We start from the raw sequence: 17,703 nt of genomic DNA, 5'->3' as shown, positions 1-17,703 counted from the left end.
CGTTTTTAAACAGCTCCATATGGTGACAAGCATCAGGCTTTGAGTGAAAGTGTGTGTGTGAGGGTCTGCTCTCACCCTCTCTATTGAGCCCGACCACAGAGGAGCACTATAAGCTGTCCTTTCACACTGCCAATAAAAGACAGAGCCTCCATCTGGCACACACTAAACCTCTCTCTCTCTCTCTCTCACACACACACACACACACAGACTAAATCGACCCGAGTTTGCCCCACACATATAAATTAATATGCTGTTCAATTAATTAACATCTGATGTAGATGATAAACACTGGATTTGACATTATTATTTTTAACGCTTTGTTTTAGGGTTTGTTTAAGTGCCTTAGCAAACACCTCAAAATTATATCTTGTCAGTCATATTTCTTCATGTGTGTGTGTGTGTTGTGGGGGAGGTACTTACAGATACTAACGATTTTTAAAAAGCATATTTTAGCAATAATAATAATTTACTGCACTAAAGCATGTTAAATGCTTCATGATTATAAGTTTAACTCTAATGCGTTGAATTAATATATAGTATATACCACATCGCAACTTCGTTTTGACATGACATGAAATATAAAAATGACATTTTTAGCTCGTCATAAATGCATGCCTGTACATTCTGCTTTAAACTTTAACTTTGCTAAGTATGTGGTTCAATAACACTCTCATTAGTTCAGCTAATTGCGTTTTATGTAAATCGAAGCATTTTTAACAAACAACACGGACGTTTAGTTCACACTTATGTATCTTTCAGGCCTGCCGATTTTGGAAATTTGACGTTTTAATGCTCTGGCTTTTGCTTTTCTGCAGACCGCTCGGGGGATATTGTTGCGCTGCGCGTTGTTTGCTAAACGATCATAGACCTGGGCAGATTGTAGCTCCTCAGGACGGGCGCAGACCTCAGAGAGGAGGACATTTCTCTGTGGATTGTGTGTGTGTGTGTGTGTGTGTGAGTGTGAATGAAGCGGGGGCCTGTCGGCCCAGCGAGGGCTCTGTAAGAGACGGCTTATGGGGTCAAGGTGGGCTGCCAACTCTTGCGTGACAAGATACATAGGCCTTTTTGATTCGCTCTCTGGCAGATTACAGGTTGCTATAGTTTCTCTAATGCTCAAATCAAGCATTCAGCTAATCGGCTCAGGATAGGTTAAAGGCTGCCGCTGATTTGGAAGAGATAAAACTTGGTGACAGAAAATCGGGGAGGAGAGTTTGACAAAAGCAGGGCTGCTCACCGGCTTTGATGTGAATGTGGATGGGGACTGGAGAAACGCTCGGGAGCTTTTGGCCAAACACGCCGATGCCGCGAAACACAATGGCCGCTACGGAGAGCGACGAGGCCCAAAAGAGTTGTGTTATCCTATTACTGATGTAGCTTTCTTGCTTTCTTTCTCTGCCTCGCTCCGGGAATCTCGATGAATTCAAAAAATAACACTTGGAACTCCTCTCTCGGTCCTGAAGTTCGTAAGTAGCCTGTACGTTCTTCTGTATCCATGCAGAATTAGAGATTCTGTGTAGTCTAGAAGACATTTGTGTTTGGAGAACCATAAACATCAGTCATAGCGATAATGGACGTAAATACATTACATTATATATATATATATATATATATATATATATATATATATATATATATATATATATATAAAACATGCCATAAGTTTGAAATGAGAAGCACATTGTGTATTCTTCACCAGGAGTCTGACGGGAAGCACAGTTGAACGTCAGTGGGGTTGGCGTCCTTGAGTTTGGCTTCAGTGAGCTAGCATTGTGCTGAATTAGCTGCTATGCAAATGACTCAAGCCCATTCTCATTCATTCATATGGGGCCAAATCTGCTTATGCAAATCAACCCAAACATAGCTTTTATAGGTGCTTCAGTAATGGGCTTACAGTGACCCAAAATTTTTGGACTTTGGTATTTGGACTTTTATAACACATTTAAAAATGTCGAAATGTCACAGAATAGATGAGTAACGCCGCTCTACCAAAACAACGATATCAGTGTTTCTGACAGAGAAAGGTCTCTGGCCTTACTAAAGTCAGCATCTTATTTAAGCAGCATGTGGCATTTAGACATGTTCGGAACGAAATGGTAAGCTTATAATAATGATTTTTTTTAATTTTGTGTGAGATGTGCGTTTGTGGTGAAGAGATTGAAAAGCTATTCTGCTCTGAATAAATTATAGCTTTTAAGTGCATGCTTTTCTAAAATCATCAAATCAATCAATAAGAAAATAATTTTTTTTAAATGTATATTAAAAAAATATATATTTGAATGACATTAATATTTATGCGAACTGAATTTAGATTAATTTACACACACAATTGTAACAATGTGTAGCTTTACTCACACTGGTGTTTTTTTCATATAAAAATATAATAATAATAATAATAATAATAATAATAATAAATAATAATAATAATAACAACATTTTGTCTATATTTGAATGCCTGTTGCTCAGTTGGAACAAACAAATAAATAAATAAATTATTATTATTATTATTATTATTATTATTATTATTATTATTATACAAAATGCTATATATGTAGTAGGGGTGATACATAATCATATATACTTACAGATATAGGCATACATGCGTTATAGGCATACAAAAATGTGCTTTGCAAAAAAAATTTTACACAGAGAAGAAGATCTTTCTCAATTTATTTTAAGGTGTCCTTGTCACACACTATACATACTCACTATTATAATAACAATAAATGATGCATAATTACATGCAAGTAACCCTAAACCAAATCCTAATCCTAACTTTAACCATATAGTAAGTACATGTAGTAATTAATATTACACTGTAACAAGAACGCCTTAAATTAAAGTGTAGCCAAGATTTTCAGTGAATAACTGCTAAAAGTCTGGTCTGTTTCTACAAAAAGTCTCTCTTCGGGTGTTCCACAGAAAACATTTTGGAACAAGATGAGGCCGAGTAAATAATAATATACTTTCTGGGGTGAATTGTTCCTTTAAGGAAACCGTCAAAACCACTCATGCAGAGCTCAGAGTCAATCTGATATTTGTGAATGAGTAAAAGCGGGCCGCTCGGGCGAGTCCAGTGTTTGCGGTGGCTCTCCCGAAGCCCAGGAGCGCATCACGTGCGTGTGATTGACAGCGGCGTGGTGATTGACAGCTGCTGTGTGTTGCGTTGCAGACGGCGCTCCACTGGGCGGCCAAGCAGGGCCGTGCGGAGACGGCGGACATGATGGCGCGCTCTGGAGCGGACGTCAACCAGAGAGCGGTGAGAGCTGACAGGAGCCAGCGCCCCACTGACACGCTCACATTTACACCTCTGCGGGGGTCCTCCGCGCGCACAACACACACACGCGCGTTAACACCTCAGCCCGCCCGTATAATGCGTGTGTTTTTGCGTATAATTAAAGCCTAATTTCTCTTTAATACCAGCCCTTAGGTCACAAACTTCCTCGCCTGTGCGATTCGACGTGGCTAATAAGCTAAATTTGACTATTAATCAAACACACTCGCAGCGAGGGCTCGGATTTTAAGGTGAGCGCGTTTGCATAAACACGACCTCATGTTTATTTATTCCAGATCGGCTAACGGTCGGGCAGTGAAGGCTTCGGCCTTCCCCTCGGTTCATGCATATTATAATGCGCTGTATCTTATCTCGTCGTATTGAGGCTTGGTGGAGTGCAAAGGAAATCCTGACAGGATCATTGTGCCTCTGGCGGCAGCCCTCTCTTTATTTGGAGATCTATTTTCTCTCTGTCACCCACAGCATCGTGGATCCTCTCGGAAGGTCATTCCAGATCAGATCCCGCTGCAGTTCAAAGAGTCCAATTCAAGCCTTTGCAAATTGGCTGTTAAAAAAAATATTTGAAGTTGATCAAAAGGAGGAAGCATTATGGCTAATATGGGCTAATTTCGAATTTGATGCCAACTACGGGTCTCAAAATAGTAGGGACGAGGGCATGACATGACGTGATTCTTTTCAAATCAGTTTGAAGACATCTGGGCATCAGGGTTTTGAGTTTCTGGAGTTTTGGTGTTGGAATTTGGTCCCATTCTTGTCTGATATAGGTTTCTAGCTGCTGGAGAGTTTGTGGTTGTCTTTGAGGTATTTTTGATTTAATTATGTGGCAAACGTACTCTGTTGGTGAAAGATCTGGACGGCGGCATGCCGATTCAGCACCGGACTCTTCTACTATGAAGCCGTGGTGTTGTAATAGCTGCAGTATGTGGTTTAGTGTTGTTCCCTGAAATAGATGTCTTCTGGAGGGGAGCATATGTTGAAAATAAAACCATTATATACCTTTCAGCATTCATACTGCCTACCAAAACATGAAGCTGCCAAGAGATGCCGACCTTTGAACTGAATGATGGTGATAACACGCTGGAAGTTTCTCCCACATTTTTAGGCCGAAGAACATGGCACCTGTGATTTCCAACAAGAATGTCTAACGATTTTCCACTTTTAAAGTGCATCTTTTGTACTTTCACTCGAGTAAAACTGAAAAAGGCACTTTTACTGGAGTAATATTTTATTATATGTACTTTTACTCAATTAATTGATTTGTGTACACCTCTGACATCTGCAGATGGCACGACAGATTGTGTTTACTGACAGGGGTTTCTGTAAGTATTCCTGGGCCCATTTAGTAACGTCAATGACAGAATCATGTGTTGAGTGAAACAAATCATGTGTAGTCTAAGACCACAGGCTCTGAATCTTTTGAATTTGATGATAAAAGCTGAATCTTTTCAAAAGGTTTTGTTTTTCAGCCCTTTGTCCCCATGTCAAGTTTTTGAGACCCGTAGCAGGCATCAAATTTAAAATGAGCAATTTTTTTTCTTTTTCTTTTTTTTACATTTTATTCAAATTTTAAATTTTAAATTAAGGTTGTATTATTATTATGAATTAAGTAACTTATTACTGTAAGTATGTGAAGTACTATAAATAAATATTTTAAATATTTTATTTTTATATGTATTAAAGTAATATTAGTAAAAAAATAAAAAGTAATGTTTGAAAATGTAACAAAAATAGTTAAAAAAATTACCAAGTTTGTAATTGTCAGTTTACAATATAATTAATATTTGAAAAAGTTTGACAGCAAGGTCAATGTACCAAATGCAGAAAGATATAGATTTAAAATTAAATACATTGCAAATCCTAGTAGAAACAGGTTACTTTCAACCAACTTTAAAATAAAATCTAAAATAAATATAATAGAATGGTTTACATTCTATTAAACAATATAAGAACCACATTTTTGATAAATCCAAAGTACTTGATTTTTACATAATATTTCACATTTATTTATTAATTTCTACAGTTTTAAGTTACAGCTCTTTTTAAAAATGTCTAATTAATTTTCAAAAAATGTAAGCGTCTGCATCATAGCAGAGGCGCAGATTTATTTGTTTGTTTATTTGAATAAAAATACAGTTCTAAAATCCAAAGAGAGAAAGTGTAGCGATTACTCGATTACTTATTTTCCTCTCACTTTTTCCGCTCTAATCTCCCTCTTCGTTCTGTCTGCAGCGACGCGCTCATTGAAGATAATGTTTAAAGCCTTCGCGAGCACAGTCAAGCACACGCGCGCGTTTTATTGCCATCATAATTACATAATTAACTTTTGCTCTCTAATCGTTATGGGGCTAATGGTGCTCTTCAAGTGCAGGCTCCTCCGGGCAGAAATGGAATAAAAAAAAAATCAATAATCCATGCAGCGCTGTCAGGGTCTGAACGCGCCTCACTAGGATTCGCAAACGCGCGAGGCGTTCCCTTTTGAGAGATTGAAAAGTTTGACTAAATGCTCTCCGATTACATACATATGAGGTTTTGAAATAGAAAAACATCTTCTAACGTTAATTCCTTCATTATACAGTAAATCTAAATTGACATCCGATCGGTGGAATGGTCAATTCCTTTCGTTTTGGAAATTTTCACATGAGGTTTGTACTAAATGTATAATATTCTTGTTTCTTTTCAATGCGAACACCTGGCTTTTTTCAGCATGTAAGTGTGCGTCTAGTTTTATTTAGAAAATGCTTGTTCTGATGAGCGGACTGTAAATGTACACCGTAGATTTTGGCACAACTTGTAATGTTCCCGTAAAACTTGGAAACATATCTACATTTCAGAGCAGTCTTGAGGTTGGAAGTGCACCCATGATGCTTTGAAATTCTGTAGGCGGCTCAATAGGTTTTGTAGACTTTAGATGTATGCTCTTCGTATGAGGGAAATGTTTCCAAAGCCAAATTGCCCGTGCTGTCGGTGTGAAATTAAGTTCTTGACCCATCTTGTGCCATGCTCATTCTGTTTCTGTAATCTTCTCTGGCTTTCGCCCGGGCGAATGGGAGCCGGCTCTGGTCTTGACGACGGCCCTCTTTTCTTCTTTCTTTCTGAAGGGGGTGAGTTTGATTTCAATGCACCTGTGAAATGAAGCGGGATTTAGAAGAAATGTGCTTGCGATTCTGAACGCGGTCACGTCACACGCTCATTGGCCGTCCAGCTATCAGAGGATTGTGGGACGGTTAAGAACTGGCACGCTATGGGACCAAATCCCTTTTTCTTGCCTAGCGTTGAACAAATAGGTTTTATTAAACATTCAAAATGGAGATACTATGAGATTAAGTTACGAACCTCAGAAGCAATGGGGGTTTAATGCCATAACCATTCAGAGTAATACGGGAAGTATGCGCAATAGTATGGTCTTTGCTGAGCTGAATATGATTTTTTTATCATTTCATTTTGTGGAGCTCATTGCTATTATTGTCTGCATGGTTGATATGTTTTAAATGGCGTACTATAATGCAGTTGGTAGTATATGCTTTAAAAGCCAACGAAGGTATAAAGTAGAAGTTGGGATGTGATCAGGGCTGGAAAAAGGATTTCTGAATTTGAATACATTTAATTTAAAAAAAAAAAAACGGTATCAATTCTTAAATCTGAAGAACTGGTTAGAGTAGCTTTTTTTCTGTCAAGCATTAAAACGTTATAGATCATATCCCTTTTAATATATCGCAACAAATCTTCATTCGGTCTATTTTGTTACAGTGTTCAAACAATAAATGATAAATACATGAACAATAATACTCACTTGGTCATCGGTCAGCTGTCAAAGAGCGCTTGATGTATTGCAATTGCATTTAAAATATATTACATGTAAAAATAATAAATCACTGAAATAAATGTACTTCTTTAAAATGCATAAAATATTATAAACTCTGTGATTAAAAGGTACTTAAAATGAAAACATTTACTGTGACATTAACAAGGTTTTATTTTAATAATATGACACTGCAAGTGCGCATTCAATACAATTAAGCGCATATCTTTTTCACGAGGGTCATGACATTAATTGTCCATGTTCTGTGTCAGTGTGTTAATCAGTCTCGTTAAAACCAAACTCACTGATCTCCATTGGCTCCTTTGGCACCCTGGACAGTCTCTCCAGGGCCTTTGCTTATACTGAAGCTGACGTGAAACAGAGCACATGAAAGCGGCTGTGACCTTTGCAAAAATGTCAGTGCTAGGACTAGTGTAATAATGAGGAGTAGAGCAGAGGGAAGTCTACTTTAACCTTTAAGGGCAGCAGAACTACATTACGGTAGCGCTGTGCTGCTAGCAACACGGCTATGCTATGCTACAAACACATGAACCAGCGATCCTGGATTGATTCTAAACTACTTTACCTGAAGGAATGAAATAGTGATAACGTTACCTGGAAATTTAGCATGTTTTCACTCCATTTTATGCGGTTACCCTACTGAAAAAAAAAAACAAAATAAACAACAGACACCATTACAGAATTTGTAATAGGTTATAATGGCAGCTGTCATGGTTTTAATGGCAACTGTAATGGACCCTTTGGGGTCTACTTGACACATTTTACAACAAGTTCCTTTCGCAAAAAGTTAACTGGAGACTTTATTCACAACTGATTCCAGTAGAGTCTGACGTTAGCATGTCGTTAGGCTAACACCAGGTATGTTTACATGCACAAAAATTGGAGCATTCAGATAAATCCAATTCTGGATATGCTAATAAATATGCTATAATATAAATATAAAATGTATCATTTTAATAATTTGTTAGCTGTGACTTTTTCCTTAATAAGTTCCTATTAATAGCTAATAAGGTAGTTTTTAGGTTTAGGTGATGGTTAGGATTAGGGATGCAGAATAACGTCATGTAGAATAAGGCACTGCTTAATAATTGGCTAATAAATGACTAAATATGCATGCTAATACAAAATCAATAGACCCTACAATAAAATGTTACCGGCACTTGCACCTGTATTTCAGCTTCGTGCTGTTATGGACATTTTTGTGTTCGTTTTAATGTTCGAAATTCTCAAATACGGTCGCTCACCCTCGTTTTTCCGGCAATCACACGGCCCGTTAGCGTTATGAGCGTGGAAATGGTAACTGTAAAACAAACGGACACCAAAGAGATGTCAGGTATAGATGGAGTCAATCCGTTTTCAGAAGGGTCTTTAGATGATAAAGTCCCCTGTGGAGCATTAATGTGCCCGCCATCCTGAGCTCAGATCAGCACTAAACCGCAGTCGCATTTTACACATCCATCATCTTCTCACGTCGCCTTCGCTACCACTATGAGATCCTTCTAGGTTTCGATAGGAAGCGGCGTCAGGCTGCAGCTGTTCGAGTCAGCGGTGGGTGACTGACGGGATCCTGGAGAGGGTTAGTCCAGTGTTAATGTGCGGGATGTACTGGAGCGATTGTCTCAGCGGGTCCCGCTGTCTGGTTAACTGCATAAATGCGAAACGTCGCCTGCACACAGTGGTGTGTGAAATGACGTCCAGCTGTTTTTAATAGCCTATCGCAATCGAGTGACAGGCACAACAGGAGAACAAGAATTGCTGTCACATTACTGTCCTCCCACGCTAATGATATTTTGATATTTGCTTGCGTGTACGATGCTATAAACTGACATTTCAGGACTTATAGTTTCATTGTGTGTTTTCGTAGGGTTACACGCCGCTCCACCTGGCTTCTCTACACGGACACGACAAAATCATCCAGCTGCTAATCAATAACTACAGTAAGTTTAGTGTTTCTGAATATTTCTGATGAACTACACCTAAAGATGTGTGGTCGCAACTTTCTACGAGTCGGTTGCTGTGCGTCTTTTGTGGTCCAACCTTTGCCTCTGTACATAAATATGTGTAGAGGATAACAGGTAGCTAACTTCTCATAACGTTTTGGGGTGAAGTTATGTTGTGCAACAAGTAAATTATATAGAGAGCCACTGAAGACCGAAATGTTTTGTGGTCAGTTCAATTTTTAAAACGCCATGTGGTTCAACCTCCAAAAAACACTTAATGACAATAATTAATTAACAATTAATTTTATTTAGAAAAATATACAATTTTATTATTACTTATTAACGTGTACACGGTACTTGAAGGTTATGTACTTTAAGTAAATAATTGTGTACTTCAAGAAAATATGTTAATGCGTTTTACTTGATGGCAACACAGCAAGACATTTTAGATTAATAAAATTTAGACTATTTTTAAATAGTATAGTAGTTGGTAATCCCCCCCCAAATTAAAACCATTCATTTATATGTATAAACAATAATTGAACAATATACAATTTAAGTAAACTTTTTATACAATATGTAAAGGTTAAAGAAACTGTGAATGCTTGATGGTTGCACCACATGACATTTTAAAAGCATTCAATTTAGATTTTTGTTAAATAATATTATAGTTGGTCAAATGTTTTTTTTATTTTATTTAATTCCTTTTGACAGACCCTTTTGGCAACAAATCTTTTAGTCAGTCCTTCCTGACGCATTTCTTTTCCTGACAATAGTGGCATGTTCTATTGCTACTAACATAGTTTAATGTCTCCCCGCAATTCTAATAACCAATCAAAAGCAGCATCGCAAACTTACGAGGTTGGAACTACAGCTGCAAAGTTTCTTATAGTATAACTCGGACTTGCTCTCGAGCAACATGAGCAAGCTAACATGCAATGCATTCAATGTCAGTCGTCATATTTACCAATTACATCTTCAAATTTTAGTTTGTCGAGAGAATGGAAGTGCCGTTTTTGAAGAGTGTGCATGCACGAATGTTGCACGAACTTGCAATTGATTAAAACATCTGGAAATGACGAAAAAATGTAGTGCTAAATTGAGAAGTAGTTGTCAGACACCATTTTTGTTGTTTACAGAAACAGCCTGACAATAATTTGATCTCGAACCAATTAATTAGTCAAATTTATTGCTCCGTTGTAGTATAGAGTAAATCCAGCTAACGGATACAGATATGATCAGTGATGCAAAGCTGAAGTTGCTCTGCAGTCGCAAACGATAATTGGTTTTTAGGGGAGAAAACTCCGGCGACGGTCTCACACTGTGAGCTATCACTAGCTCCCGCTAATGAAGCTAACTAGGTCGTGTGTCAATAGAGTGATTCAAAAGAGCAGTCCCTTGAGATCTTGGACAGCGCATACGCATGTGTCTGTGGTAGGGGGGTCTTGTTTGTAAAAGCCCCTAACACAGAATAGATGCCCATATGTTGTGTGTTAGGTGGCCACTCGGCCCTGTTGTGTTTGTAATTCACTAAAACACATATGGTCCAGGTCAATATTAGATCCCACCTCCTCTGAACAAACCACAGAGTTTCCATATGGCGTGTGGAAATGGATACTCCATGGTTTCCCATCACCACCTACAGCTCACTTGGAACCTACGCTGAGAGACAGAGAGAGGGTTGTCCTTTTTGTTTTTTTTTTTTTTTTTTTTTTTTTGGCCAAACTCTCTTCACAGAATGACATTACAGTTGAGCAGACCAGTGAAATGTCATATTGGGCTTAGTCATATTCATTCATTTAAAATAAATAAATAAGCAAAGGCAATGAGAAACTATTATGGTAACACCACATGACATTTTAGAGTAATTAAATTTAGTACAAATATTATATATTCATATATATATATATATATATATATATATATATATATATATATATATAACAAGATATAAAGTAAAAAATGTTAATGCCTTTTACTTTGGTGGTTACACCACATGACATTTAAAAATCAATAAATCTAGACTTATCTCATTAATATATAAATAGATAAATCTCATTAATAAGTCTCAGTAAATATTGATTGTTCTTAAATAGTATAGTGGTTGTTAAAAAAAACTTTTAAAAATCGTTCGTTCAGTCATTTACATGTTTGTTTGTCAGAAAATAATCCTTAAGATATTCACTGCATTTATGCAAAGAATCGTTAATCTAATTTTTTTTTTTAGTTGATGGGTACATAACATGCCATGAAAGTAATTCAATTTTAATTTTTATGGATTGTATAGACTTTTTTACTAATTTTTAATTGGTTTGAGATAAAAAAAAAAATTAGTCTGAAGACTGCTTAACTGTTTATTACCAGCCTGTTTATTCGTAAGTATGAATACGTAACATTTACAAGCATAAAACGTACATTTTTGTACATTTTTACTGTTGCTAAAATGTGCAATTTAGATGTATTTCATAGTTTAAAATGTAATTGGTTTTTAAAGTTTCCTAACATTTTAACACGGCATCAACAAATTACTAGACTGCATTAAGCGTTTCCTTTTTCATATCTTTAGATGTGACGTACCATCTGTGTTTTCTCAAGTGAGAGAGGGATTTTGGTTTGACCTTTGATGTGACACCAACAAGGAAAGTGACGGAAAGTGTTTTCCTGCCCATTAACTATCATTCACTTGATCGTTTCTATGGTTCAGAAATGTCTCCCTTTGCTCTCAGCAAGAACAGGCCCGCCAGTTGGCAAGCACTGAAGCAGTAGTATAAATCCAGACAGATCTGATGGCCTGAAGATAAACACCCCTGGCTGAAAACATCTCGCAGGTTTTCCCAGACTGACACGATTATGGATATTTGACGACGTGTGTCGAATACAGACAAAACCCTCCTCTTATCAGCGCACTTTAGTCCAAAAAAAACTCAAATTCAGTCACTAAACTAAAGGTGTGTGGCTCTTTAAACAGCCCATTTAAAGAGACGCTTCAAAACCTGAAGTTCTATCACCAGCTCCTCAACGTTATGTTGTTTCAAACCTTTGTGTTGAACTGGATCGGTTCACGCAATGAAAATAGCATCGGACCCCACTCACTCTCACTGTATGGACTTTCAGCGTGGGCCTTTATTAATCGGTATATCTCAGGCTCTTTCAGGTGTGTGTTACGGAGTCTCCCGTCAGACTGATGATATCTCCAATACAATACATTTTGAAAATCTGTTAAACTCTACATAGTTAAAAAAAATACATAATAATAGTTGACCTTTGCATAGTATACCCTTTTTAAATAACTAAATTAAGTCACGTTAAAGTAGACCGAAAAGTAAGTAAAAAGTAAAAAATTTTAATTTTTATAAAAATTCTACCCCTGTGCTGGACCACTTAGATGCACCCATGTATTACCACCTGATTCCATTACCGCACCATAGTTCGACCGGAGTGTTTTTATATAAGCGCTCTGAATCTATTTGAAGCGTTCGAACCGCTGCGCTAATGATTTCTATAGCACTCCGGGTGAATAATGCGTTATCTTATCGTAGCGAGATCTGCGCGAGTGGTTAGGGAGCTGCAGATAGTTTAACATAGTTACCAACTGACTGCTTGCAGTGCCTTAAGCAATATAGTTGAACGGCGTTATAGGATTACTGCTTTGCGCCTGGAAACATAAGCCTCTCTTAGCGGCGTACAGCTTAAGACCTCCGCGTAACTCTATTAAAGCACACAGCATTTCTCCAGACACGCGCCTAATCATATAACTCCGTTAAACAGCTCGGATGCAGTCGTGACTGGATTGTTGAAAATCAGAGTTAACGTCTTGCTCTTTATTGAAACTGCGGTTTTATTAGTTTATTGTTATCAATTCGTGTCCGTCGTCGATATTTAGGCACTGCGGGAGCTGCACCGCGCTTTTCCTGACTCTGGCTCGGGATTTGAGCTGAAAAGTGCTGTTGTTTTTGAAAAAGATCTTCCAGCATGTTCTCTAATAGTGGTCATGGTGTAAAACATACTCTGCTTCAGTAGCTGATATATATATATATATATATATATATATATATATATATATATATATATATATATATATATATATCATTCAATAGAATGAGCGACTTGGGAGACGTCCCTAAACGCTGATCTTGAGGGTTTGAGAGTGAAGTAAGTTTAACCTGTTGACTATATGATACCTCGACATCGTTTAGTTATTTTGTATTGTGTTATAAACGATCGCACTCTTAAAAGCTATAACCACAAAATAAGCAAATATTACACCACATTAAAACAGTTGTTATTTATAATGCATTATGCATTCATTATAATGCCTTAAGAACACCTTTATAATGTATTGTAAATAAGGGCTTCGTGGAAAGTGTTACCGTAAAAGATTTTAAAAAGTAACTTAAAAGTAACGTAACGCATCGCTTTTCATAAAAAAAGTAACTAAGCAATGTAATGGTACTTTTTTTTAGAGAATAAGAAAATATTGTAATGCATTACTTTTAAAAGTAACTTTCTGCAACACTAGCAAATACTGTCAAGTACTGAAATGTACAAGCTATATTATATTTTAATATAATGAGTCTTAAACTGCATAATTGGCTTTTGCTGAAGTCATTATAATTAGCTAAAATTAAGTTGGGTTATTATAATAACTTTTTGTTATTAATAAAAGCAAATTAAAGTTATTTTATGTTAGCTCATTTTAGTTTAAAATAAAATTAAAACAATAATATAGATTATTAAACGTGGATTCAAAACACTCAAACCAGTATTCCTTGTCCGTTCATTTATTTATTTCATAAGTAACTATATTTTGCACAAAGAGCATAATTAAATACATTTAAATACTCACATTCGGTTTTCATTACCAAATAAAAATGAATTAAAAACCTTATTTATTAGATAATAATAATAATAATAATAATAATTTTCATGACCAATAAATAATATGCAAAAACAACATTTACTTAAATGATGTAGTAGAGGTGTATAAATCAAAGAATATTAAAATGAATCAATTGATATTGATTGATTATTAAATTAAAAAAAAATGATACATTACATTTGCTTGTTTGTTTGTTCATTCATCCATACATGCATCCATACATTAAAATGATGAAGCCTAATAACCGTTTGATGTTGAAAACATGCAGTATGCTGCTTTAAATGTCGTCAACAATGCTTCGATGACTAAAAAGAGCCGGCTTGTCATTCACACGCATCAGGCAAAGCACTGATCTCTAAAACTGACTCTCCGGCAACAGAATATGTCATTCATGATTTTAAAAAGGCATAACAGGCTGTTGACACTCTACATAAAAATAAGAGATGTTGACCTTTAGTGCATTGGGCCCCCTCTCTGTCCTGCCCCTGCTTTCCCTCTCTTTATGCGGCCTCTTTTCAAATGCACGGTCCTCGCCTCTTCTTTTCACTGTTATCTCAAATAATTACCCCTCCGTTTCCCCCCCGAATCCCTGGAGGTCAGAGCTGCTCGAAAGGCCGCTCGGCGTGTCCAGCCGCAAAGGGATGGAGATCAGCGCTCGGCGGCTCGGTATTCAGTCTCTAATTAACGGCCGCGGCGTTCCAGCGGGCCCCAGACCGGCCCGAGTCCATATGGCTGCTACAAGGCCAGTGTGATTATCACCATGTGCTACAGAACAAGAGAAAGAAGGGATGACTGAAAAGGGAGAGCGCTTGGGTGTAATATTTTTAACTACTCTCTGTTGGCAGAGATGACGGCGCGTTTGTTATTTTTAAGCGGCAGTAGCCTAACCTTGACCTCCCACACACTCACACCTCTGTTTATGTGTTAGCAAACGTCATTACCGAGAGTGTTTGTGGGAAAAATGTAATCGCATTTTATTCCTAGCTTCGAAAAACAGGGCGGAATGCAAGGTAACAGCATTTCCAGTCAGTCGTTTGCAGATTATGCAGATTTCGCAATGGGTTCAAATTCAGAGGGGTTTAGAATGCTTTTGAAAGTGTGAGCTGACAGCGGACCTTGTTCTGGATGAAAAAGTAAACAAAACAATCAATGTCTCGTCTTCTACCGTCGTCACTCCTCTTGTTGTCCTTGCTGAGCTCCTTCATTGGGCTCATTAACATTCATAGACTCGCCCCGGGCCCCGTGGCTCTTGGCCCCGCCCCACTCCTCACCCCAGACCATTTTTTTTGTTCGCTAATATATCAGCAGAAATATCAGCAAAATTTTTCAAACGTGACCTTACTTCACCACTTGCAAAATAGGATTTTTATAAAAGTTGGCTGCCTGTGCAGCAGAAACACGCCGAAAAAAATTTACGTAGAATATTATGGGACCTTGTTTCTGGCACTAAATGAAAAACCAAAAAAAAATGTTAACTGCAACATTTTATCTTACTGTTCTGAGGGTTTTTTTGAGCAGCTGCAAATTTACTAAATTGTGTGAAATTAACTCACATTGTGAATTACAAGGTAATTATTATTTTTTTAACTGTTAGATTCAGTTTCATTAACATCTGTACTTATCGTTTAGATTTAATATGCTATATTTTAAAACTACAAATCGCTCTACCTCTTTTTGTATCGTAAGTGAATGAGTGAACGAGTAAATAAATTAATGAGTGAGTGAGTGAGTGAGTGAGTGAGAATAGGTGAGAGAATGAGTGAGTGAATGAGTGGGTGAGTAAGTGAATGAGTGAGTGGGTGAGAGAATGAGTGAGTAAATGAGTGGGTGAGTAAAAGAGTCTGTGTGAGTAAGTGAGTGAACGAGTTAGTAAATGAGTGAGTGAGTGAACGAGTTAGTGAATGATTGAGTGAGTGAACGAGTGGGTGAATGAGTGAGTGAGAACGAGTGAGTGGGTGAGAGAATGAGTGAGTGAATGAGTGAGTAAATGAGTGAGTAAATGAGTGAGTAAATGAGTGAGTGAACAAGCATTTGAATGAGTGGGCGAGTAAAAGAATGAATGAACAAGTGAGTGAGTGAACGAGTGAGTGAGTGAACGAGTGAACAAGTGAGTGAACGAGTGAACAAGTGAGTGAATGAGTGAACAAGTGAGTCAGTGAGTGAGTGAGTGAATGAGTGAGTGAACGAGCATGTGAATGAGTGGGTGAGTAAAAGAGTGAATAAAAGAGTGAGTGGGTAAGTGAGTGAATTAGTGAGTGAGTGAACAAGTGAGTGAGTAAATGAGTGGGTGAACGATTGAGTGAATGAGCATGTGAATGAGTGAGTGAGGGAACAAGTAAGTGAATGAGTGAGTGAACGAGTGAGTGAGTGAATGAGTGAACAAGTGAGTGAGTGAATGAGTGAACGAGTGAGTGAGTGAATGAGTGAGTGAACGAGCATGTGAGTGAGTGAGTGAATGAACAAATGAATGAATTAATTAATGCATGCATGCATTTCATCTGCATGGACAGCCAACTTTTTATCAAAAACATTTTCAAGTTTATTGCGCTGCTCTTCCACCAACCTGCTCACGGCACATGACACGTTTTGTATGAATCGGTCTAACAAAAAGCAAAATGAACTGTTTGCAAATGTTCAAGCATTTTGTGAAAAGGGATCGGAGCAAAACCGACGAGAAGAAGCATAATGAACGTCATTAATATAACTCGTATGCTGTATCACAAGCCTTCTGAAGTGACGTGACAGCTGTGTGTAAAGAACAGACTGAAATTAAATTCAATAAACCTCACTGTAAATCATGCAATCTTTTTAACAGGTGTGTGTGTGTGTGTGTATTTATGAAAATGCATCACAGTGTAATACAGGTGACATTAATAGCAGGAGTTATTAATAACACCAGTGATTCAAATATTTTTTGTTGCTGTGTTGCTGTACAATCAGAAGCAGTTTTTATTTCTTTCTTCAGATGCCAAAGTCAATATAAGGGACTACCACGGGAAGATGGCAGCTCATTACTGGAGTGGCAGCAAGGATATTTTTACCGAACACAGATCTCATTCTGGCACGTATTTACTATTCAGTTTCTCACATTTACAGAAGCGTGTTTATAACAACTCTCTGCTGCTCTATTGGTTGCCCGCAGTGACTGACGGCTGTTTTGCTCCACTCAGCTGGCAGCTGGCCTAGGGGGAGGCGGGCCCAGTGTTACGCGCAGCTGTCTGCCCTGCTGTCTCGCTCTCAGAGCAACAGAAACATCGGTTCAGAGACGTCCAGCGGTCCGCTGGAACTCCACCCCCCTCATCCTGATACGCATTCATCACAAACCACTGCCCAGTGACGGTCAAGTGTTCATCAAATGAGTGATTAAATGAACGCTGTCATCATTTACTCACCCTTGTGCCCTTCAGCATGCAAGCTAAGACTTATTCCTCTGGTAACAATGTATTCATTTTAGGTTCTTGTACGAAGACAAATATTGTACTGATATGCGACATAATATAAAACATTTCAATGAAAGTGAAATAAAGAGAGCGCGCTTCGTGACTTTTGGAGCGCACTTATTTTGATATTTGTTACTGAACTTAAACTGCTTCGTCATTGCAGATGCTTGATATTTAAATGCAATTGAATTATATTCAATATAATTCAATACCATATATAGCTGTCTGTGCAGTCAGCGGTACTTTAATTATATTTCAAATAAAACTCGAGTGGATCTTAATTTCTTAAGTGGGGAAAAAAAATGCAATATATGCTTACTTATTCTTTTGTG

The 17,703-nt window shown here is 37.6% G+C and overlaps 1 protein-coding gene across 4 annotated transcripts in view; it reads left to right on the top strand.

Moving 5' to 3' along the window:
* The window catches only part of LOC122330809 (ankyrin repeat domain-containing protein SOWAHC), a 52,952-nt gene extending 35,451 nt beyond the window's left edge, over positions 1-17,501 (top strand). For 2 of the 4 annotated variants that reach the window (XM_043228140.1, XM_043228139.1), the window contains 3 exons: positions 8,977-9,049; positions 16,897-16,992; positions 17,102-17,501. In XM_043228140.1, coding sequence (XP_043084075.1) covers positions 8,977-9,049; positions 16,897-16,992; positions 17,102-17,268 — 336 coding nt within the window. In that variant the 3' untranslated portion in view covers positions 17,269-17,501. Of the gene's footprint in view, positions 1-1,460; positions 1,464-3,169; positions 3,257-8,976; positions 9,050-16,896; positions 16,993-17,101 lie in introns of all 4 variants that reach the window. The other 2 variants (XM_043228137.1, XM_043228138.1) reach the window with 2 other exon arrangements.
* Positions 17,502-17,703: the final 202 nt, after the last annotated feature.

The sequence above is a fragment of the Puntigrus tetrazona genome, chromosome 25, assembly GCF_018831695.1.
Source record: "Puntigrus tetrazona isolate hp1 chromosome 25, ASM1883169v1, whole genome shotgun sequence".
Classification (NCBI taxonomy): domain Eukaryota; kingdom Metazoa; phylum Chordata; class Actinopteri; order Cypriniformes; family Cyprinidae; genus Puntigrus; species Puntigrus tetrazona.
This window is presented reverse-complemented; position numbering and strand designations above follow the sequence as displayed.